Source organism: Strix aluco, chromosome 8 (genome assembly GCF_031877795.1).
Source record: "Strix aluco isolate bStrAlu1 chromosome 8, bStrAlu1.hap1, whole genome shotgun sequence".
Lineage (NCBI taxonomy): Eukaryota > Metazoa > Chordata > Aves > Strigiformes > Strigidae > Strix > Strix aluco.
Window position 1 is genome coordinate 12,573,362 of NC_133938.1, and position 23,470 is coordinate 12,596,831.

Sequence of the window (23,470 nt, forward strand, 5' to 3'; positions counted from 1 at the left end):
AACGTCAAAGTGTGCCTGTGGAGCAATAAAGACAATTAAGCTACACCAATGCCCCTCTCCCCCCAAATGGCAACTTTAAGGAAACCTTTGTTGAGCCTCCCCTCGCCGAACTAGTTTTAGTCTAGGGAGCCACACAGTACCTGATCTCATTAGTCAGAGCAAAGGGGAGCGTAGCCTCATGAACCGAAGCAAAGGTCCCTGTCCTGGAGGCAGAGCTTGCTGTTAGGGCTTGTTAGAGGGGCACTTACCTTGCTCAACAGGCATGGTCCGGGACTGGATGCTGGGGCTGAGTGGCCCAACCCCCTTATTGGTGCGGGCCCTCACTTTGATGTCGTAAGTGGTATCGGGCTTCAAATTCATCAGAGTGATACTTGTGTCCTTGGTGATGTTAACCAGGTCCTGCTGGCTATTTATGTCCCTGTATACCACTGTGTAGTTCACGATCTTGCCGTTTCTTTCTGCCAAGACTGGGGGATCCCACGCAACTTCTGTGGTGGAAGTGGTGAGACCCACCACACGCAGGTTCTGCGGAAAGCCGCTTGGCACATCTTCCGCAGTAGTGATCTCCTTCTCAAACTCCTCTCCTGGGCCAGCTCTGTTCTTGGCAGACAATTTGAAGAGGTACGTGGCCCCCTTGTGCAGGTTGGTCACAGTGTAGTGATGGTCTCTCTTCCCGAAGTCTATCGTGTTCATCTTTTCCTCATCAAGACGTCTGTACTGCAGCCGGTAACCCAGCAGCTCCCCTACCATCTCCTTGGGTGGGTGCCACTGGATGAGGGCTGTGTTCATGGCTGTCGTGCTAATCATCATGGTGGGCTTCCCCGGGACTGCAACATAAACACACAATGACCATCTATAGCCTGGGAGGAGGGGAAGGAAGGACCGCTTCCGTGCTGCTCAGTCCGTAAGAATTGAGGAAAGTGGGAAAGTTCAGACAACAGGGTGAAGAGGACGACAGACAATTCACATGGATAGAGGCAGACCGCCCTAATCCGGTGGTGAGGGAAGCTGGAGCCAGCCAGCTCTTGGCTGCCATTTTCCCATGTGCTGCCATCTAAACAGGGAATAAATTCAGCCATATCCAGCCCCAAAATTCATCCCCTTAAGGCTTAAGGTACCTCAAAGCATCATATTTATCTCAGAGAAGATCTGAATCCTGTCCTCCCAATCAGTGGTCTTCAGACACGCCAGCTAGTGCACAGCACCAGGCCACGCTGGCCCTGGTGTACTGTACCACAACAGACACACAGAAGCCCGAGTCCAGCGCCCTGATCTGTCTGGAGGCAGACAAATTTCATCCTGAAACCTTGCAGTTTTAGAATCTGCAGAGGCAGCGAGCAGAGCTGGGCGGGCTGTTTGCCATCAGAATACATTTTGGTTTAGCTGATGAGCAGATTCATGATGTCAGTGTCGATGTGAGAGGTGAACACAACTGTTCCACAGGATTTTTGCTTATGCTGCACAAGTCAAGGGGTGTTGCCGTCACTGGTTAGGAACTGATGGCTTTAAATTGATGGTTTAATACCTTGATCTCCTTCAGTTAAAAAAGGATGCGTCTTCACATCAGCTCAGATTTGTAAACAAATCAACTGATAGGGAAGATACTCAGAATCAAAGGGATGGGGCCATTGATATGAAAACGAAAATGGGATTGTAGCCAAACCTAGTTAAATATCCTTGCACAGTTTTGGAACATATGAGCCCAGAGATGAGCACAAGAGAAAAATGTATTTGACAGAATTATGCCCCGATTTTGCCATCAGAGGGCGATACCAACACTCCCCTTTGAGGTCAAGCCTGCAGAAGAGCCTGTACAAAGGCAGCTCTGGGGGTGGTTTTGTAGGTATTTAAGATATACAATTACATTTCCACTGCCAGTGCCATCCTCCTTGCACTCATAATACAATGTCTAACAGCAGCTAGTATTAAGGGACACATTATTTTCAAAGCTGATTCCAAATATTAACTTTAAATGTGCATCATAACATGGGAAGACCCACTGTGGTTTACAGTGCAACACTGGGATGTTTAGGAAGCTTTTCCTGTTTATAGGACAGCTGTAGCAATTTGATGAACAGAGCATACATCATGGCGAGGCACAAGGGAGACAGCATTTGAGATTGTGACAGTGGAAACTACCTCTGGAGCTCCCCATATGCAGCGCGGAGGAGATGGCAAGCTGTTCCTTGTTTAAAAGCACCAGGAACAAACGCTCTCAGTTTGCACAAGCTGCATTCCCATAATAACAAGTGGTAAATACTGTTCTTGTGGCTGCTGTGAGGAAGCAGCAGGATTATCAGTTGTAGGACAGGTCTAGTGAGTGGAAATCGAGGACAACACAATGTCAACTAGTTGGTGCCACCACCAAAGGCAAGCTTGACTGCATCCGGAGGAAAGCACCTGATGAACTCCCGGGTGCCCCTGCTCCAGGCTGAGGCTCCTGTGTTGCACTAGGCACAGGGTACGAGTCTCTACTGAAATAGCAGAACCGAACTGGCTGGGATCACCAGGACCTAGAAGTTGTGTCCGCAGCACTCCTATGGCAGGATTTGTTGCATTCCAGATTTTACCATGGCTCTAGGAGTAGTCGGGCTCAGCTAGGTATGGCTGGGGAGGCAGCAGTAGCAATGGCCATGGGGGGAGCCCTCTGTGCCAGGGGCCATCCCAGGCAGCACTGCAGTCACCGCAGGAAGCAAGAAATGGCACTTGCCTACGGGAACAACGTGAGGACAGGCCATGACTCCAAAGCTGAGGGAGGGCCTGGACTTTCAGGCTTCCTCTTCCCAGGTCTCTGGACTACGCAGATCAGCTCAGACCCATGAGTTTCATTGCTCTCTCACAGGCCCTGGCAGTGTCTGTCCATCTGTTTGCTGCACTTGGCTCAGGTGATCCAGTGGCAAAGCCTGTAAGTAAGGGCTGGAGATCACAAGAGTATGTACCTCTGCAGCGTCTCCAGCCCTCTCGCTTCCTCCTGTACAGGTGTCTTGGCCATGCTCCCCATGCACCTCTTGGGAGGCTTTACCACCATCCCCTCAAGGCTGTAGCATCTGCTCCCCACACTCACCTGCCCCTGTGGTGGTGATGACTTTTGGCTTGCTGCGGGCACCATCTCCTTTGGTGGTGTAGGCAGCGACTGTGACAGAGTAGGTGGTTTCCGGCAGCAGGCCTCCAATGACTGTCTCCTGGGAGCACATCCACAAGGCAGAGAAGAGGAAAACGAGAAGAGCAAATACTTGTTACTGGAGCAAGCAAAAGGATGGCACTGGGGTCAGCGTCTCCATCAGCAACACACCGACATGCTCGCTGGCTCACTCATGCATCGCACTCAAGCTCATGTCTCACACAGAGCCAGCAAACAACAATCTCTGCCACTCCAACACTCACCTGCCTAAATTCAACCCTTGCCTCTAACACTTGGCCTTTCCAGGGACCCACCAGCTGCCTGTGTCAGCAGCTGTGCTCTCCCATAGCCTCTGCCAAGAGGGAGATCTGCTCCAGAGATGGTCCTGCATGAAGCCAGAGCCACCCTGTCACAGCAAGCCTGAGAGTAAGAGAACTGTGGAGCTCTGAACAAGAGCAAAAGCTGGTTCAGCTGGCTGCAGAAATTTCTTGGGGGCTAATTTGGGGATTTTTAGAGTTGACTCTTGCAGCAGCGCTGCAGGGAGCGCAGAGAGGCAATGCAGGGGCAGGGGGCCCCGGGCAGGGAGCACCTGCAGCACTACAGCACCCTCCCTGCCAGGCACGGTGTTGCAGGGATGGGATGGGGTCAGCGCGAGGTGTTGGCAAGATCTGGAGGGAAAACCCTGCGCTGTGGGAGGTCTGTGAGGAGGGCAGACTCAGCAGGGTGCTAGCACCCTTGCATGCTCTGGCTTCCTCTGGGCAGGACGAGGGCATGGCTCCATACTTCAATTTGAGATCAAAGAGGGGAGCACTGCTCCTCCCACCTGGCCTCCAGCGGCAACAAGACTTGTGCCAAGCCTGGCTGGCCAGGCCTGCAAATGAGCAAGCACAGCGAGCTCAGCAGCTCCCAGCAGCTCTCTGGGGGCTCAGGGCAGGTACCTTGGAACTGCGTTCATCTGCAGGTGCTGTGAAAAGGACCGGGGCCATTAGCACTAATAAAGAGAACTGGGCTGGATAGGGAGCTGGGGAAGCTTTTGGGAAGGAGGCAGAGGCTCCGAGTTGGTTATTTACCCTTTTATTAGACAAGGAGAAGAGCAGAGATGGGGAGGGTTAAGCTTGAGTCACCAAGGACAGGCAGCATGAGTGCTGCTCCAGGGGTCCAATATCTGCCTGGGGGATGCTGCCAGCTTTGGGGGTACGAGGGGTGCCTGCGGTTGCTCTCAGAGCACAGCCAATCTCCCACCACTCATTCACACTAACACCCACACTATTAAACCTGCTGATTTCCAGTCAGTGCTGCTGGTTCAGGTTACCTGCCCAGGCTTACTCATCAAAATCACCGTGTTACCATCGCGGAACCAGCCACCCCAGAGAAAAATCAACAAGCACCAACAAGAACCCCGCCAAAATCACCGTGTGAACCAGAGTCCGATCCCAACTCCGCCCCTGCAGCAGATCGTGTGTGCAGGTGAGTGGACACGCAGTCCGATCGGTGCCAATGGACCCGCGGGGGAAGCACTCACACAAAACCTGCAGACTCTGAACATCCCAAGAGAATTCACTCCTCCCAAATCCATGCAAAGAGAAATTCTCACGCAAAAGCATGCCACCAGGAGCAAAGCAAGCGAGCTGGGAGGAGGGGAGAGAGACGAGGGATGGATGAAAGAAGGTCTGATTGCATAATGTAAACACAGTGCTGTCATGACAAAGCCACTCCAAGCGAGAATCCTCTGTATAAAGCAGGAGGAGAAATGCACCGTGCTGGGGAAGCTCACAGTAGGGCACGTAATTGAATTGCTGACTCTAAAAAGGTCATTTTCTAGTTCGTTCCTCCAAATTTATATCTCAAAATTATGTGGGAAAAATTGGATTTAACTGTTTAAATGTGATTGTTTTCTTATTACTATCTGTGTTTCAGCCAAAGGTCACGGTTGAGAGTGTAGGTTATTTTTCATGACTACGATCAATGTGGTTTAAAGATTATATATCTAATTTTACCATCTAACTCGGTGGGCCAACTACTGCAGAAAGTAGGATGCACCTCCTGCAATCACTTGAGCCTGCCTAAAACTGCACTGCAACAAGCTGGAAATACAGATTATAGGAAATGTCAATTGCTTTTCTGCATTTAGTAGCAATCTAAATGCCAATTTTCTCAGGATTTGCTGCTTGTGGAAGGTTTCACAATGTAACTCTCCAGCCTCATTAAGGAAGTGAAAGGGATGTTTTGACAGCACTGTGTCTACAAAATTCACAAATCGATTTACCAAACCCCTCTTTTCCAACCTGGAATACACACAAGTGGTACTTACATGGTCGACGGAGTCCTCAGCTCTCCACTGACGGGGGAGAAAGGAAGGAGGAAAGAAAAATGGAGACACAGAATTTTAAGGGGCAACATGTAGGAAGGGGATGACGACGACAACAACAGCAGGGGTTAGCAGGACTGGGTTGGGGGGATTACAACACTTATACACAGAGGGTCACCTGGCACAGACTGTGCCAAGGGAAGAAATGGCATAGAGCAATTTTCTACATGCTGCTAGCCTGCGCAGTAGGTCTGAGATCATTCACACAAACAGGGGCAAAGAGCTTCCTTCTCATATGGATGGAGAGGTCACCACTTTCTAACTTTGCAGCCCTTTCCCCTTCTGACTTTGTTTGCACTTTTCTGCCTCTTCCACGAGCAGAAGCAAGAAGGGACAGCTTGTACCAACGAGGCTCTGGGGCTGCCCTGCAAGTCACTCACAACAGTTTTGTGGCCTAATCACCAGTCATCACCTCTTGTTGAGAACCAAAGACTTCAACACACAAGACTCAGAGGGCACTCTCTGCAGGGAAGCACCAGTGCAACATTTACAGAGCTTCTCTTTCCTGAATCATTGGCAAGAAAACGCTCTGGGGACCCCAGAAAACTGAGAAGTGCCGTCTCCTGTAAACAGTGCAAGAGACACTGAGATCTTGCACAGAGCTCCACACTAAGCAGCTCCTCTCCAATGGCACTGTGTGGCTTGGAGAGAGGTTCAAACTGGTGCATGTACTGAGGAGACGGCTCCCTACTTCTCATTACACAACACCAAATGGCAAACACTCGTTTGGCAAGAGCAGCCCTGCAGGTAAGACTTCTACACAAACCATTTCCCAGCAAAAGCTCACGTGGATTCCCAGCCATGGCAGCTCAATTAAGGTTCTGGAGAGGAATATGCAGGTTTCTGGCTGGATTTGGGGTTCTAAGGCATCAAAGCTGCATTGGGGTGGTGAGACTTAGCAGACCTTGGCTAGTGCCACACATGCCTGTAGCGCTGTTCTTAGTGGTTGATGCACCAAAGGAAGGTTTGCAGAGATCACAGTGAGCTTTCTCAGCCAAGGTGATGCGTTACATCTCAGGTTACTAAATCTGCCTGGAGGAAGCACCGGTTGACCGGTTCAAGCACAGAGATGAAAGTGGAAGATAGGTATTATTGCCTCTGACTCACAGTGAGCCTTGGCAAGCCTTGCTTCTGAGCCTGAGCTGCCAGCTGCGAAATGGTGCTCAGATACTGACTTCCTCAGGACAACTGGAAGCCCAGCTAATGCTGCTGAAGTGCCCAGGAACTTGCAAGTGCAGCAGAAGTACTAAATGGTATGAAAGCTACAAGTTCCCTTTGGTACTCAGGCTATTTGAGGTGGCTTTCAGAGGCTGCAGCCTATCACAGTGGCAGAGTACTCTCCTCAGCAGTAAAATACATGGCATAACTTCAAAATACTTGTTATTTTATTCTCTAAATTCAGAAAGAAGCACCTATTGGAGAAGTGTTCCTCTAAGCTTTTATTATAGTTCACTTATTTGATGCCATGAGACGGCAGTAGAATTATCCCCCTAAACCATCTTAAAATTTAATTTCAGAGAAGAGGTCAAGTTGTCCCTGAAGACTTCCCTATAAAGCCAAGGCCCTCACTAAGTATTATGGTCACTAAAGGCCCTCTTTCCACACACACCTTGTGTTATTTCCAGTGCTGCATGCTTTGCTCAACCCAAAACATTGCTGTTGATGTCCTACCTGCGTCAGACAGCCCACATGGTGGTCAACAGCCACACACTCTGCCCTGCTGAACTAAAACCTGGCAGAAGTCTTGCTCCAGGACAGATACAAGGGCCTGGTAGCTCTTTCTTCAGCTTCAACACCATGTCCCTGGTGGATGGGGGCCACATGGATGGTAACACCCCAACCCACCTCCATGTAGCTGCAGAAGCAGAAAGTGACACCCCACTGCAACGAACAGTGGAGCAGACCTGGGCTCAGGAGGCTACGGCATCTCACAGCCTCTCACACCACAGCAGGGAGTTTATCACACACTAGGATTTTAGACCAAGCGATTAATGTTCATACTCTGTTTGCTCTTATGTTTCAGTGGACTTTATTCTCGCATCAGATCAGAGTGCAAAATGCCTTGAGGTCTGTGCTGGAGGAGTAACAGTGAAAATCCAGGCCTGCACAAATACCCTGGTATAAATTCAGTTTCATTATGAAAATACCGTCTGCAGATCAAAACATTTCCTTCCTTAAACTAGTTCAATTGCTTCTTGACTGTTTAAGGTTGGTCAGTAAGACAAATTGATCTGAAAAGCCCAGGAGCTGTCATAAAAAGAACTCAGACAGTGCTGTGTGCATGAGGCAGGATGGCTCAGGGAAGTGCTAAAGCTAACAGTGTGTATTTATGGCAGCTGCAATGCCTTAATGTTTCATTTTACACTTCAACACCGCACAGCGTAGTCATGTCTCACCAGGGAATGGCTGTTTTCCCTGACCATGGCTCTTGCAAAAGACAGTCTCAAGCCCTCCTAAACAGCCCCAGCCATGGGAAGTGGATATTGAGGTTTTCCTGAAGATCCTTCTCTCTGCTTCAGTGACTGTGGCATGACAGTGAAACTCCAGATGTAAACTTGGGTGCTCAGCTTGTGGGATGCGGAGGGGTCTGAGGGCTCCAGAACTTCACCTCTGCCCATTACTGAAATGCTTCTTGGATTATGCCTTTCAGTTTTGTTCCACTTACGAAGCACAGTATGTCTCACCTCTATGCCAGACTTTTACCTAGAGGAGTACACGTGCACAAGGAGTTGTTCCAAGTAGATTCAGATAAAGATCCTTGACTATCACCCAGCGCAAGAGGGAGGCTGCAAATTCCTCTGTGTTATGCCTGGGGTGGGCACTGCCCAGGGAGAATAGGAGACTCTGCTTCCCCCTTCTCCTTTGATCTCAATCCAACAGCTTGAAGTGCTTGCCGTTACTTCTTCCTGCTCTTCTGGAGCAAGCTGGTGGGACGTGCACTCGGTCTGCACGCTGCTTGGAGAAGTGCCGCCTGTGAAGACCACACAATCTTCCTGTGAGCCCGCGGCCCTTCTCATGGGCAGCACACTTCTCCCCTGCCGTGAGTGTTTGCAGAGCAGGAGGAGGAGGTGGCAGGAGTCTCTCCTGCCTGACCTCCTTATACCCAGCTGTACTCGGTCAGCTCCCAGCAGCAGAAGCACTACGAAGCTCTCTGGGCAGGCTGGACCTGCAGAGGGCTGTAAGCAGCGAGGCTAACGTACATGCTGCATCCCCAGAGCAACGCAGGTGGCAGGATCCCCAGCAAATATGCTGCACAATTGAGGTGAGGAGCAGGTGTCAAGGCCACACTGCAGCATGGGGAGAAAGTCCCCCCTTCAAGATGTTCCAGTCTGGGCTGAGGACAAGCAGGCTGGGAGCAGCACACCGTGGATCAACAGCTAGATTCACACAGGGTCTAGCTGCTTGTCTTGGAAAGAGCAAACACGAGTCTTGCTTGCACAGGAACCCGAATGGGAAGGCCTGTCCTTCCCTGGCCCTGCTGCCTCCTCTGTGCCCGGTGCTCCAGACTCAGCACTGTTGAGCACTGAGCTCTGCAGGGCATGTAGAACTGGGACCTGGGAAGGGATCAAGCCCACTGCTCCTCCTGACACGCTGCAGCTGCCCAGGGATTGGAAAACAAGGAAAGCAGGCCCCTGCCACCTCCTGAAGAACCTAATGCTTGTGCCCCATGGCCCTGTTATACCCAGCTCCCTCAAGCTGGTGAGGACTTGTATGCAAGTGGCGGAGTGCAGCTGAGACCCTGCACTGGTGCCCCTGCTCCTTTCAAAGGTGCTCTCTCGGTGCTCGGATATGTTGTGTACAATACCCAGGGCACAGAAATGAATCTTCTGTCACTGCCCACCATGGAACCGGGCTGAGCCATGACAGGCAGGGCCTGTGCAGGAGGTGGTGCGGGTATCTGACTCAGCTCTGCAGCCATGCTCTCCCTGGGCACTCCTCCACAGGGCATGGTCACATTTGCTTGTCCATCAGTCTGTCAGTAGGAGGTGAGAGCTCAGACTGGAAGGCATAAAGAAGTCTGATGGAGGTAATCAGTCACAGGCGCAGCCACAGAGGGGAGGGAGAGGCCTCAGCTCCATTGCAGGACCTTCCCAACTGATTACTCTCCCTAGGCAGGAGGCTGTAAAATAAAACGCGATCTCTCCAGCACCAGGGGCCCCACTTCTCTGCTGATGTTTTAGTCCTTTTTGCTCAAATGGTGTTGAAAACTCAGAATCTATATTATCTGCATAGCTAACATCTCCATTCCCTTTCCTTTTTCATCTTCGTTTACTGTCTATATTTCTCATCTTCAATCAGGAAAAATCACGTGTCAGCTTTAATACCAGTGTCTTCATACCATCTGCAGGAAGCAGATTATGTGGTACATACCTACTCAAAATCAGCAGACAGCCTGGCTAGGCAGGAGGAGGGGCTCTGCCTACATGTCCAGATAATTTCTTCTCTGACACTAGATTTTCAATCAGTTTAATTCTCGCCTTGTGCACTGGTATAAATGTTTCTGAATGTTTATGAGTACTGAACTGTGGTTATATTCTGGCCGTCTTCATCCTGTGACCTTCAGGGACAGGTGTTCCAGTGGATCTTTTTGTTTTCTTCCATAGAAAATAACTCTTCCAAGACTACTCGCTACAGTTTGATCTGGCTGTTTGCAAAGACACGCACTGCTGTACTGAAAGATTGCAGCTCTCACAGGGTTCTTCAGCTTCTGGAGCAGATGTATTTCATCACAAGCACAGGTCATGCCTGGCTTGTCACTCTTTAGGGAAATAAAGATCTCTTCTGCCAAGTCAGTGAAACCTCTTCCCTGCAGGGTCATCATTAGTTTATCCCAAGAGTGACATGACTCCTTCAGAGTAGTCACTTCTCTGACACTATCTTTTGGCCTTCACTTCCATCCAAAAATTACAGTGGATGAGTTCAGCACCATACACACCAGGAAAAAAAAAAAAAAATCACAGCAATCGAGAACTTTCCCACATAAATTCACCAAATACGAAAGACTCCTAAGTGGTCTGACAGGCCAGGAAACTTCAAGCAACTTGCCTCCTTGATGCACATGTTCAAAATAATGCAAAATCCAGCACTCCTTGGAAAGTTTCTGGCTCTGGCATCCTTATTCCTGCACATTAGCATGGGGTTTCTCTCTCTGAAATGTATGAGTAAGGAGTGAAAGCAGAACTGGCTGGGCAAGCATAAAATATTTGAAAACACCAACAAGAACAACATTGCCAACTTCGCCCACCTATGCTTGGGACCAACCCATTAACTCCAAACGCCAGCTGAACAACACAGCATCAATTGTTCAAACAACACTGAAGATTATATCCTCCTGGAATAAGTAAAGGGCAGTAAGCAGCTTTTCCAATGATTAAAATAAAGCAACATCTGAAACATAAACAGAGACGTGCCCCAGACAACACTGCAAGGACCCTCAAAGCATTTTCTCTCTTCAAAGTTTTCCCCTTCTACATTATTACTGTGTTTTATCCTTCAGAATATGAATGGGGAGTAAAGCTGCCTCTGTGCACTGCACTCCCCACTGACAAATGTATAAATGATTCACAGCTGCGTTCAGGAGACAGATCAATTAATCGTTGCAGCTCTCCAGTATTTATATTGGGCATCATTCAAGCAAGCCAGCTCTGAATCGATTACTCGTCGCTTCCAACAGCAGCAGATCCTGTACTTCATTTATACGATTATCTTTGTTGAGAACAGCATGGGTCATCCAGGACGAAAGACCCTTGCTCCAAAGAAGAGCTGTATCTCATCACAGACAGGGCATCAAAAACTTCCCTAGACCCTGGGAAAGAGGCAACTACGCATTGCTGGGCTGAGCAGAGTGCATAACCATGCCTGGAGCATTGTGTGGGAACCAGGCCTCAGCTCAGAGCCGGTGAGGTATCCAGGAGATCGCATAAATATGAGCAGATTGTTGTATGGAGATTCCAGAGGGCAAAGTCATTTACAGGCGATGCGGACCTGTCTCTCACTTTTTCCCTGCCCCTCCAGTCTTTCACAGACCCAGTTGGCTTCACTTGCAGTTTGGTTTCAAGAGGCAATGCAAGGTCAAGTCCCTGCCTTGCAAAAGCAGGAGGGAAAGGAGGCTTTGCTGAGCCAGAGGAGGGCTGCCCCACCTGACGTGCTGTGGCCACCCAACGGTGCAGAGCCACCCCCATGCCCCACAAGCAGGCAGCACCCTGGTGGACTCTGCCAAGAAAGAAGCTTCACCCTGAACATAGTCAGCAGCGCAAAAGAAGCAGACTCAAGGCTTATTTAAAACTCTCAGATCGTTTGTAACCTGACTGGTAAAACAATTTGCTCCAGCTGGAGTCTGCACAGGACACCGCAAGCAGAGAGAGGTATATGTCGGAGAAGGGGTATGAGAGGAACATCATCCCATACATCATCCACCTTTCCTACAGCAATCCCTTCCTGATTAAAACTTTTTACCTGTTTCTAAGCCACAATTTAGGGATAAACTGTTCACCTTGCTCAGGCAGGGCTTAGTCCCATGCTCTGGAGTGACAAGAGGAAGCCAAGAAATACCTGGACCCAGCCAGCCTGGCTGTCTGTGGAGGGGGAAGGTGCCGTGCCCACCAGCCCGTGGTCCCCACACTGTACCTGTGCTTCTGACAGCATGACGTCCTTGATCACTGGCTGCCCTCGGGGCTCGTTGTTTTCCAGCTTCACATAAGTAACCTGGTACCCACGGATCTGCCCATGCTGCTTGTTGGATATGGGCAGCTTCCAGCTCACCCGGATGGCAGTCGAATTCACAGACTCTACCTCCACCTTTCGTGGTGGGGCACTGGGCACTGTAACACACACAAGACGGACAGTTAGCAGGTACCACACAGCTGCTGTCAGCTACCTCTCACTCCTTTTCTACCTTCCCTCCACCTCACTGCAAGGACAGTCCTGCAGGCTTAAGTTCCCTGTACCTGCCCCAGGAGGTCATACTCCAGTTCTCCAGTGTGACCACATCCCCGACCCTTTCCCAGCATCCAAGCACTTCTGCTACTCTCTGCGGGAAAAAGCACAACTGTGATATGCAGGAGCACACCTAATAAAAGCCACTGTGCTGGATCAGACAGAAGGTCCATCTATCCCTCTCTTGTCTCCATCAAGAAGGGCGCAAGAAAGAATACAAGAATACAGCAGAATATAAAGAATATGGTAACCACCTGCAGCTCAGGGTGCCCTGCGGCAGAGACAATGGTTTTGAAGCCTTCTTTCCATCCTGCCTGTCACAACACCTCCTCTCAGATCTCTCTGCATATATCTAAATGCAGTCCAACAGCCCCAGGTAGCATGACTGGGCGCTGAGCTTGCCTTGCAGGGAGCCCTGGTACCTGCCACCAGCCAGAGTGCACACGCACTCTTCCCCTGTGACAGCAAGAGGTTAATGAGGGGGAAAAGCACCATCCTAAAACAATAACGCAGAGCTCAGAGACAGCAGTCACTGAACTCAGCCAGATAAAGGGGCCCATGGGGATTGTGACAGCTCTGGGGACTGTATTTCATGCACGGCTAGCTGAATGCTTTTTGATAATAAAATGAAAAATTACACTGCCCAGAAAATATCAATTTTCTTGCAAGGTGAGGCCCGTTTAAAAATGTATTTATACCCTATTTACCATTTGGAAAAATTACCTCCTTATTACATTTTGCTCTTGCATTGACTGTGACAAAAATGTCAATGCTAAAAAATTAGCCTCTCAGTTGCTCCTGGAAAGCTCCTTCCGGCTGAAGCAGCTGGGAGCAGAGGTGAGCACTCCCTGTGGAGGATACCACTGCTACAGGAGTACCTGGTACCTAAGTGAAGGAACTGGGCTCTATCCTAGCACTTCCACTGCAGGACCCCTTCCACCCTCCACTGCCTGGGAAAATCCAGGGGTTTGGAATCCTGTACGCCCCAATTCTCAACACAGCAAGAAATAATCAGTATTAGATAATTAGGGATGGATAGCTGACAAGCAGACATAATGAGTACTGCTATTTCAACCAACTAGATGGGAAGAAACAGCTACCCAGCAGGTAAGCACAGTTTTTAAGCCGCAGGGCAATTCATTATTTTCCCCAGATGTCCTTCTTAATTGTAGATAATTAAATAAAACAGAGAAAGGAAGAATGGCGCATTTTAGCACCAGGAGGCCAGCTCAAGGTATGGGAATGGAGGGGGCTGCGCTTGAACAGTTACCACCTTCTGGCTGGAGCAGCCTACGCTGTAATCCACAATGCACTTAGTGCAGTGACCTTGCACAAGCCACAGGGCTCTCCTGCCCTAGCAAGACACCTGCCCACACACACAGTTGGGAGTCCAAGTGAAAAACAAGATCCTCCCTGAGAACCAGACAGAAGCTGTGTGTCAAGCTCTGCTGGCAAGAGAAGGCAGGAGGCCTTGGCAGAACATGATACAGGGATGTTGCAGGGACATGAAAAGATGTGAATGGGAGCAGACCACAGTGTTTCAAGGAATGCTGTCCTACCCCATTACGGGAAGTATGTGCTACATCTGAGACCCAAACAGGGAAAGTGCAACTTGTTTTCAGATCACAATTTAGCATTTCTCATTCCTTCATCATGGGTATCTACTGGGCATCAGCATGTTGGAGGGATATGAAATCACTCCTGACAGCTGAGCTGGAATGTCCAACCATGGTGCCTGAAAACTAACTGAGAGAGCTTGTTGCGACATTTCTGGGGTAGCAACTTCCCCTGGGCTAAAACTCTGCTGAATGAGAACTGAAGCAAACACTACAGGCAGCAGGACACACACAGATGTGTTCGCCAGCCCAGGAATGCAGTCAGAGAGCATTCCCAGACACCACTTCCAGAGCCACAGAGATGTGGGGGACAGTGGCAGCCCATTTAGGGAAACTGTAACGTGTCTGGTTTCAATTTGCTACGCTGACTGGGCCATGCAGAAATCATCCTTTCTTTGCCTGGATGCTGCACCTCTTTCTTCTCCCATTAAATCTGCAGCTTCTGGGGTCAGCATGAAGCCACGGAAGCTTCTACTGTCACCCTGAGCTCTGGCACTTTCAAAGGAAATGGCTTAAGTCATGATGACATAACTGACAGCCCTGCTAATACAAAGCAATTTCTCTTTAAAGCTGTCGTATCCAGTGAAGTGTTCTGTACATGCGATATTCTGACTCTTGCGCTGAAGAGCAGATTTATATAAGCTGTGGCTTGCCTGGAAGCTGGAGCAGGAAGCAGCTTTCCTGCGGTATCTACAAGTTTCATATGGGTTTCTTTTCCCCTCTTAGTTTGCTGGATTTCAGGTCTACAAGTAAACTTTAAGTCCTGATCGCACAATGTTATAGAAGTCTTTGGCTGAGAGAACTCATGTTACCTTCAGTAAAATGGAAACCACTACCACCGAACACTAGAAAGCCAAAACAGCAAAGCAATGTAATGCCTCCTCATGCACGCAGGAAATGCTGCTAACAGACACAGGACCCTTGCAGGACCACTCCAGGACATCTGACCCACAGCCTGGAGGCAACCATCATATCAGAGCAAGGGCCAGTGGAGCAATTCCCCTACCCCACTCCAGGGCAACTGTGGAGACCTACTCCCTGGAGCAGCTGACCAAAGCACCGCTCCTGACAGCCTCCGGTCCTGCTTGAAAAGCACTCCCAGGCCAATATCCCCAAGCCCTTTCCCTCCTTTTCCAGCAACTCAGCTAGAAGAGTCCTGGTTACCCCAAGGTGGTAGCTGAAGGAGCTGTGCAGTACACCTACCATCCTCATCAGTGCGCACAAGCACAGGAATGCTCTCCGGTCCTGGCCCCACATCGGTGTGAGCCCTTACCCACACCTTGTACTCGGTCCATTTCTCCAGGTCCTTGATCTCCCAGCTGGAGTGCTCACGTCCAATGCCATCCACCACATGCTTGGTGTTGTCATCTCCTTCCACTGCCTGGTACGCAATGGAGTACTGGGTGATGACCCCATTGCGGCTCTGGGCAGGCGGTGGCACCCAACTTACCCGGATGGTAGTGGAGCTGGTGCTTACACACTCGACTTCTTGGGGTGGGGCGGAGGGGGCTGGGGATAAATAAATGAAGTGGGGAGATGAAGGGAAATGAGTGGAAGGACAAACCAAAATGCACAGGGAACTTTTACCCAGCCAACTGAGCACTGAACACACAAATGGAAATGTAGCCAGTAGCCTCCTGGACAACCACCTGCCTTCCTCACAACCGCCTGTCTTTCTCACAGATTATCAAAGATGGCACTAGGGGCAATTTGTATTTGAAAGCCTCATGAACAGCATGGAGACAGAAATGCTGTTCTGCGTCAGTGAACCCCTCTTCCCAAAGCAGTTCTGGACGCTCACTTTACCAAACACAACAAATGGCAGTAAGGAAAGGGGGGGTGAAAGAGAGATTGACTAGTAGGGAGAAGGAAGATGATTTCAGTGAAGATCTGAAGCAGATGGAAACCAGAAGAGGTAGGAAGCTACAGAAGGCATGAGTGGCAGAAGGGGAAGCTCACACACCAGATTGTATGAAGGCTTGAAAAAACCCTCTCCTAGACAAGTGGAGGAAATGAAAAAGGGTAGGGAAAGCAGGTGACTGAGACTGGCTGGAGTGTGTCCAGGCAGGGTTTGAAATCATGACCATCAGCTGTGAGCTGCACCCTGACCCAGCTGGGAGCCAGGCACCATGTAGAAACAGGAGATAACATAGTTGTGCTGCTTTGTGTTTGTGTGCCTACTATCTGGGACTGACTGCTTCATGCCTGCCAAACTGGCTACCTGCCTCAGTAGCTTCCCGGCCTTTGGAGCTGTACAGGGGAAGGTAGGCAGGTCTTGTCCCCTCCCAGACCACCTGCAGTTTGTGTTAACTCCTAAGTCCCAGCAATGTTAACTGGCCACAGGGGGAGGAATGGGATCTGGGCACTGGACACTTCTCACTGGGATGAAGAGAAGTCCCCTCCACACAGTGTTGCTGGGGAAGAGCAGTAAAACAAATCCCAGGGAGGAAAAGAGGGGTCAGGAAAGGAGAGATGAGCTGGACAAAGTAGAGCATCTCTAGGACACTTGCCCAGTTCACTCCCTCCTCCAGCCTTGCAGAACTGCTGTCCTGTTGCAGCAGGGCCCTGGCAGCATGGGAGCCCTCTCGCGGCAGCAGCAGCCCCCTCTCACTTGGCCTCACTGCCCAGGGATGCTGCAGACAGCGTGCTTGCACAGCTGGCAAGGGTGAAAGCCTGGAGAAGTAAGGGAGCCCACCTGGCTGGGGAAGGCACAAGAGAGACGGGTGCATCCCTGGGTGCTTGCACAGCAGGCAAGAGCCCTAAGCAGAGAGGGCAGGGCACCATCACCAAGAAAAGTGCACACAGTTGCTCTGAGGCTAGGAAGCTGTCTGGCCAAGCAATAACTGAGCACAAGGTATCTTGCTTTCCCATGGCAGGTGAGAGGCTGCTTCTATTCTTCGGTGCACCCAGAAACCTAGAAACACCTGAAAAAAGACTGGTGACCTTCCCCATGCTGCAGTCCTTGAAGCCATCAGTGTACCAGAGTCAGCCTTCCCAAGGCACAGGGACAAGCCTGCCTGCTCACTGCCTGTGCAAAGGCAAACACAACCTACATTACTCAGATGGCAGTAGGGACTTCAGATAATTAAAGCACCCAACCATTGTGCCTTGGCTTTGCTGGGCACAGGTTTGCAGTGGGAGAAGATCTGGGAAAACGGGACAGTGGGACCTCCCAATGCCACTGGTGACCTCTGCTTGCTGGGAACAAGCCCCACTTGCTTGCAGAGGCAGTTGCAGGCTGCATGTAACTCTTAGTTCCCACTTCTGTGCTCAGGGAGCAGAGCCCATCCCTGACACCCGGGCTGGGGTGCCCGGAGAGAGGAAAGATTGAGGGAGAATGAGCAGTGATGGAGTTGGAAGAGATGATGCCTGAGCAGAGTCAGGCTGCTGCTATGGGAGCTACACTGGAGGAAAGAGAAGTCAAAGCAATGTGCGGAAGCGAACAGTTGCTTACATGAGGGAGGCAGAGCGGGAAGGGCCCTGCCATCTGCTATACCGGAAGGGAGCAAGGGTAGAAAATGAATCCTCACGCTCTTTTGGTTAATCAGCAAAGAAGTGGCAGGGAAGAGAGTAGGAAGATATAGCACCAAAGCAACACCAAGAGTGAATTCAGGGAGGGTGTAAGGTGGCACCTGGTGGCATCTCTCAGAGGGGACAGGTGAGACATAAGGAGCTTGGCAAGCCTTTCCTTTGCCACTGTCTGCACAGAGGTCCTTAACAGAAGAGACTTGCTCTGGCTTTAGGCCTCTACAGCATCCCTGGGATGCAGCAGTGAGCTCCTTCTCCAAAGGCAGCTTTGGCTGGCAGTGTGGGCAGGTCAAACATTGGCTGTTGACTGGGTAAGAGTCACACACATGATGTACAAGGCAAAAACTCAGATTAACACTTAAAGAAAGCAAAATAAAATCTGGTAACATGAGCAGGATCAACTTAAAATGTGCAAGGAGTGGAACTGCCCCTCCTGGGGCCAGCAAAGAGCAGACTGGGTGGCCAGCATGCACCCACACATGCAGATGTACCCACATGCACACTGTGCAAACCTCTGCTGCCTCCAGGCTACTCACACTGACCTCCCCCACCGGCCCACAGCAGCCCTGTGCACCCATCCAGCCTACCTACTCCTCAGCTAGTGAAAAGGCAGCCTCAAGACTCACCTTCGTATTTCAAGCAAAACCAGCACTTTAATGCTAAGGCCTGATGGGCAGAGCTGACGCTCCTCTCCTGCATCATACTACTTGCCTGAGGCACTGCAGACTCCTGGAAAACTCCCCCGTGCTCCTCAGGCCCTAAAAAGCAGCAGTGCTCGAACTTTTTTGCAATGTGCCCAGCAGCTTAGCAGGAAAGACAGCCCAGAAGGCAGCTGTCTTCTCAGGAGACGGAGTCCAAGCTGTGCTGCTGGAAGGGTGCAAAGGGGCACTGCATCCCTCTGGCCTTGCCGGACAAGCATCCCTACCACTCCTGAGTAGGGGTGCCACAAGAAAAGCCCAGCAGCAGCAATAAAGACATCCTTCTCCAGCCCATTAGTGATTCATTAGTGATGATGTGCTTCCTACCTTACTCTTGACTGGTTTGTCAGGGCCAGGAATAAAGCCCGGAGACAGGCTCTTTGGAAAGCAGGAGTCTTGACTCCTCCTGCAGTTTGTGTCTCATTCGAACATGTCAGCCTCCAAGATCTAACAGCCTTTCTCAGGGCAAGCAGGTGGAAGAGTGCAGGAAGGAGACCAATTTGAAGCTGGGAGCAACGCTCTTTCTAGACTAGTAAGTTCTAAGGCCCCAGGGGACATATCCAACCATGTAATGTGAGGTGTTGCTAAGTGCAGGCCGAAGAATTTCTGCCTGGAAGTTGTGCATTGTGCACACAACTTCTGCTGAGCTAAAGCAGAGCTTTCTGAAAGACCTACTTGACTCTGAGACCCACCAATATCCAAGAATCCACTCTGTCCTGGGACTTTTCAGCCAGTGGTTTGTCACCCTCACTGAATAGCCCAGTAGTAACTGCCACGGACTTTTCTCATAGAATATAGTGCCATCAGAAATCTTCTCAGGTAGGGGCCTGTAAACCAAGGCCCAGTCACTTCCTGGATAAATCAAAGAACTCTTAGGTCCCTCGATGTAAAGTACTCAAACCAAGGTATTCCTGTGATTTTTGGCCAAATCTCTTCCAACCTGTGCACATTCCTCTTACTAAACAGATGCCAGAACCAGTCAGCTACTGCTCTGCAGGCCAGTGAAGCAACAACCTTAAAAACAGACTGGTATGAGATCCCCTGTGAGCAGACAGCATGGGAAGATGTCTGCCTTGAAGAGCCCACAAAGCAAAGACTTCTCTTACTTGGACAGTTGTGAGACTCTGAAGGACTCATTTATGCATGGAGCTGTCTCTGATTAAGTGTGTTCAAGGATAAGAGCATCCAGTGATGGAATTAATTTAAGTGGCAGGAGAGTTGCTTCAACCTTTGCCTATCAATACAAAAGCTATCTGAAATAGGTATACAAATCCCCACACTCAGAATTTGTTCTCAATGTTCAAATATTTATAACTGCATGATCTGAACCTCTCTCAATTTTCACACCTGTCTATCCTGCAGCACACAGACACCATTAGCTCACTTAACGAGGTGGAGGAATCCCTGTAACTGATATGTTAATGAAGCTGAGTTTTCCTCAAAGAGAAGGTCGTTCCAATAGTGAGCAGAGCTGCTCTTCCCTGCCTGAGCTCCCTTTCTAATGGCCATCTCAGGCTCTCGGCTGCTGTGCATGCTGGCGCTCTCCCTGCAGGGAAGGCTGGATGCCTTTGCCAACTGCTCACCCCACATAGCTAGTAAATCCCAGACAGACGGTGCTAACGGAAATGTCTTTTTTCCCCCTTTTAATGCTCTTTGCATAATGGCAAGCCCAAAAATCGTTAGTGAAAACGAGCTTATCGCAGGGCCCTTTGATAGCCCTAATCTGCTTATGCACAGCACTTTGAGCTGCCAATCAGAGCAATACGAACTCCTGCTCTGTGATCACACGGGGCAGAGCGAGGATGAAAGTGATATTGCCTGGGTCACCTCATTATCTAGCCTCTCTATTAACTCGGCTGCAGTTTGTTCTCGTTTCCCCTAGTGCTGCAGTCCCAGAAGCAGCAGCCTCAGTTACTCACACAACCCAGGCAAACAGCTGCTTTCCCAAACTGACTCCTCCAGCTGCCTGACAGCCTCAGGCACATCTGGCCTCAAAGGATGCTTCACCTTGCAATCAACTGTACGGACCAGGGATGGACTCCTGCGGAAGCAAGGCAGCTGGAATGGGGAGTGAAGGGGTGAAAATCCAACGGTTTGGAGACAGTCACATTTAGAGCCAAACATCCATACGCTGCCTGTCCAGACAGCTTGTCTGTATGGGAGTAAATTCATAGAGATGCACAAACCCACTCAAATCAATCTCTCCAAAGCAATTTCCAGGCCTGTTTCACTCCTCCATCAGTTTTTATGAATCTACCCTTAGGGAAAGAAAGCATGATCAAAGGGACATGAAGAAAGAACTTACCACTTGGGTGCACCCCCTCTGCCAAAGAGCCCTGATCCAAAACCCCAGCTGACCTTCCCCATTACACCCTCTAGCAAACTGCATGCTGGCATCCCTGCAGACCCACAAGGCCAGAGGCACCGAACTACTCCGTGCCCAGGCAATGGAAACTGGACTGCTTTTGCTTTGTCTTCAGTAGTGTGGAGTGTCAGACACTTACTGGACTGGGCAGTTCTGGCTTCGATCATGGGGGTGTAGACTCCTACCCCCAGCTCCGAGCGGGCACCCAGACGGAACTTATACAGCGTGTCTGGTTTGAGACCTTCCACAGCATACGAGGAGGTTGGGTCAAACTCCACCTTTTGCTGGCAAATAAAAGGAAACGTAGATTATTTGGTGTAGTAGGAGAATACAGAAAAGCTGGTGCTCAGCTCCCAATGCCAAGGGAATAGGCAGCCCCATCACCCATTCTGGCCCTACAAAGTCACAGCCACGCTGCCAAACCTGCTGCAGTCCTGCAGGACTCCAAGGCATGGAGCTTCCTGGGTGAAATACAAGGACTCTGACAGGAAGCAGACCTCTCTGACAGCAAGGCTACACTGTCTGGTGTCCAGACTGCACTCGCTGCTGACAGCTTTGTGGGAATGCTGTGTCTAGCTGTACAGTTCAGACAAGGGGCACAAGACACGTGAGTTTGTTTCCTCCTAACAGACAGTGTCTGCCTGTGAAACAGAGTAAAGCCCTTCTCCTGGAGCACTCTGGATCTCTAGTGCACCTAAACAGTGCTGGTAAAGGACTTGTTTTGCTGCTACTTCACCTGGAGGGCACTTATTTCTGGAAGCTCTCATGCCACTATAAATAGAGGAGGAGTAGAGGACCAGGGTACACTGTCACGCTGCCATGGCACAGTTCTCACTGTGCTGCCCTGAAGCCAGCACTACTTTTGATATATTTAGAGCTGGACTTCCTTTAGGGACCTGGCAGTAAATGTGGAAGGGCTCTCTCTAGGTCACCCTCAATCTGATCCTTAAGTGAAACCAGTCCTGGAGCTGAAGACACGTACTGGAGGCCATTTCAGACCCACCTAGAAGCCATAGTCTTTAAAGGCACCAGCAGTTAGGATGCCTCAAGGATGGTGTCATGGTATTCTTGAGCCTTTCCGGTCCCAAACCAGTCACTAGCTACTTTGCTGGGCATCAACAAGCACTGCTGAGGTCACTTACACAGAAGCCAAACAGAGATTGCCATACTCCTATCACACATCCCTGAAATAGAAGAAGCACGGAGAAGAAACAGTCCTGTTGCCACCCCAGCTCAAGCAGACACCCTTCCCAAGCTGCTGAATTGTGATGTCCAAGTGCTGCTGACACAGAGGCAGTATCCTCACCTGAGTGCCATCCTCCCCTTCCCAGTACAGCAGCTCGTATTTGGTAATGCGTTCCTGAGAGGCGGGCAGCCATGTCAACAGGATGCGGGTATCAGACTCTGCTTCTGCCTGGAAGTCAGCTGGCTGGGCAGGAACTGGGGACCAAATACATGGTTAGTGTCAGGAGGTAGATGCAGGGAAAGGAGTCGCACGGCTTTGCAGAGTCTGCATTTCACCTTGCGAGGATCCTCTTTCATTCCTTCTGGACCCTCCCTTCTTCCCTCTCCCCTGTACCGTGCTCTTGGAACAAGCCAGGCAACAAGCAAGCACCGCTGGGACCCAGGCAGGTGACTATAGGAACCGTGCTCACTTCCAGCCCCTGACTGCATTCCAGCTCGTTCCTTCCACACGTGTACTCAGACCCCAGAAGGGCCAGCACAGTTACACAGGTGCCAACATCCACGTCCAGGACCTTGAGTCACATTCTTAGCCACTGTATCCCAGACAAAACTGTGGGCTGTGTTACTTGTACAGTGATTGATACCAACTCCCCAGGACAAGTTGACAGCTTAAATCTGATGGCTGTGGGGCAGGGATACCACTCTGATACACAACCATCTGAGCACCAAGTGCAGTTGCGATGCCTGGTGCAGATCAGACGCATAGTCGAGCACACCACTGGGGTGGACACGGAGCCATTGCACCTCACTCCATACGTACCCCCTTGCTGTGTTTTGACCTGGATGATGTCCGAGGGGGGTCCGTCGCCCACTGAAGTAAAGGCCAGAACGCGGATGCTGTAGGTGGTCCCTGTGATGAGGCTCCCCACGGTGGTGAGGTGGCTGTCATCAGTGTTATGTTTCTGCCACATGCTCAAAGGCAGATGCGGGTCGGTGGTATAGTAAACGCGGTACCCTCGGATCTGTCCGTTTGGCTCCTCCGGCTGCTCCCACTGGACCAGCATGGTGCTGGCACTCAGCATCCGTGCCTGGACTTTGAGGGGTGGACTTGAAGGAGCTTGCTCTCCTGTCCGAGCCTCGACCAGCTCACTGGGAGGACCTCTGCCAATGTTATTGACTGCGATGACCCGGAACTCATACTCCGAGAAGGGGCTGAGCCCACCTATGCTATAGCGGGTTGTTGCCACACCATCCACCTCCTGGAACTGACCCTCCAAGGATTTGGGCTTGTACTGGATGACGTAATATGAAATGGGGTCAGAGTTGCCTGAATCCCAGGTGAGGGTCACGCTGGTAGCTGTCGTTTCAGTCACTAATGGCTCTGTTGGAGGTTTTGGCAGTGCTGCAATTGGAAGGCAGAGAGGTGTGATTTAAATAATTCAGTCAGCTCAAACCCTGCAATGTGCACAGGGATAAAAATGGAGCTGCCACCTCCCATTAACGTTCTTCTTTAAAAGGCAGAAATCATTTCATACTCTAGAACATGCATTTTTATATTACCATATATTGCTTGAAGTGGTTCTTAATGGAAGGATAAACAGAGCAATCATGTTATTAGACGTGCTTGACGCACTTACCAGCAGCAGGCTAAAT

At 50.3% G+C, this 23,470-nt stretch overlaps 1 protein-coding gene across 15 annotated transcripts in view; it reads right to left on the minus strand.

Annotated features, from left to right (window-relative positions):
- PTPRF (protein tyrosine phosphatase receptor type F) overlaps positions 1-23,470 on the minus strand; it is a 391,093-nt gene that overhangs the window by 50,195 nt on the left and 317,428 nt on the right. For 6 of the 15 annotated variants that reach the window (XM_074832274.1, XM_074832279.1, XM_074832275.1 and 3 more), the window contains 8 exons: positions 22,638-23,219; positions 21,939-22,072; positions 20,772-20,916; positions 15,245-15,550; positions 12,117-12,310; positions 5,433-5,459; positions 3,065-3,182; positions 249-827 (listed from right to left, as the gene is read on the minus strand). In XM_074832274.1, coding sequence (XP_074688375.1) covers positions 249-827; positions 3,065-3,182; positions 5,433-5,459; positions 12,117-12,310; positions 15,245-15,550; positions 20,772-20,916; positions 21,939-22,072; positions 22,638-23,219 — 2,085 coding nt within the window. The remainder of the gene's footprint in view (positions 1-248; positions 828-3,064; positions 3,183-5,432; positions 5,460-12,116; positions 12,311-15,244; positions 15,551-20,771; positions 20,917-21,938; positions 22,073-22,637; positions 23,220-23,470) is intronic. The other 9 variants (XM_074832280.1, XM_074832278.1, XM_074832276.1 and 6 more) reach the window with 6 other exon arrangements.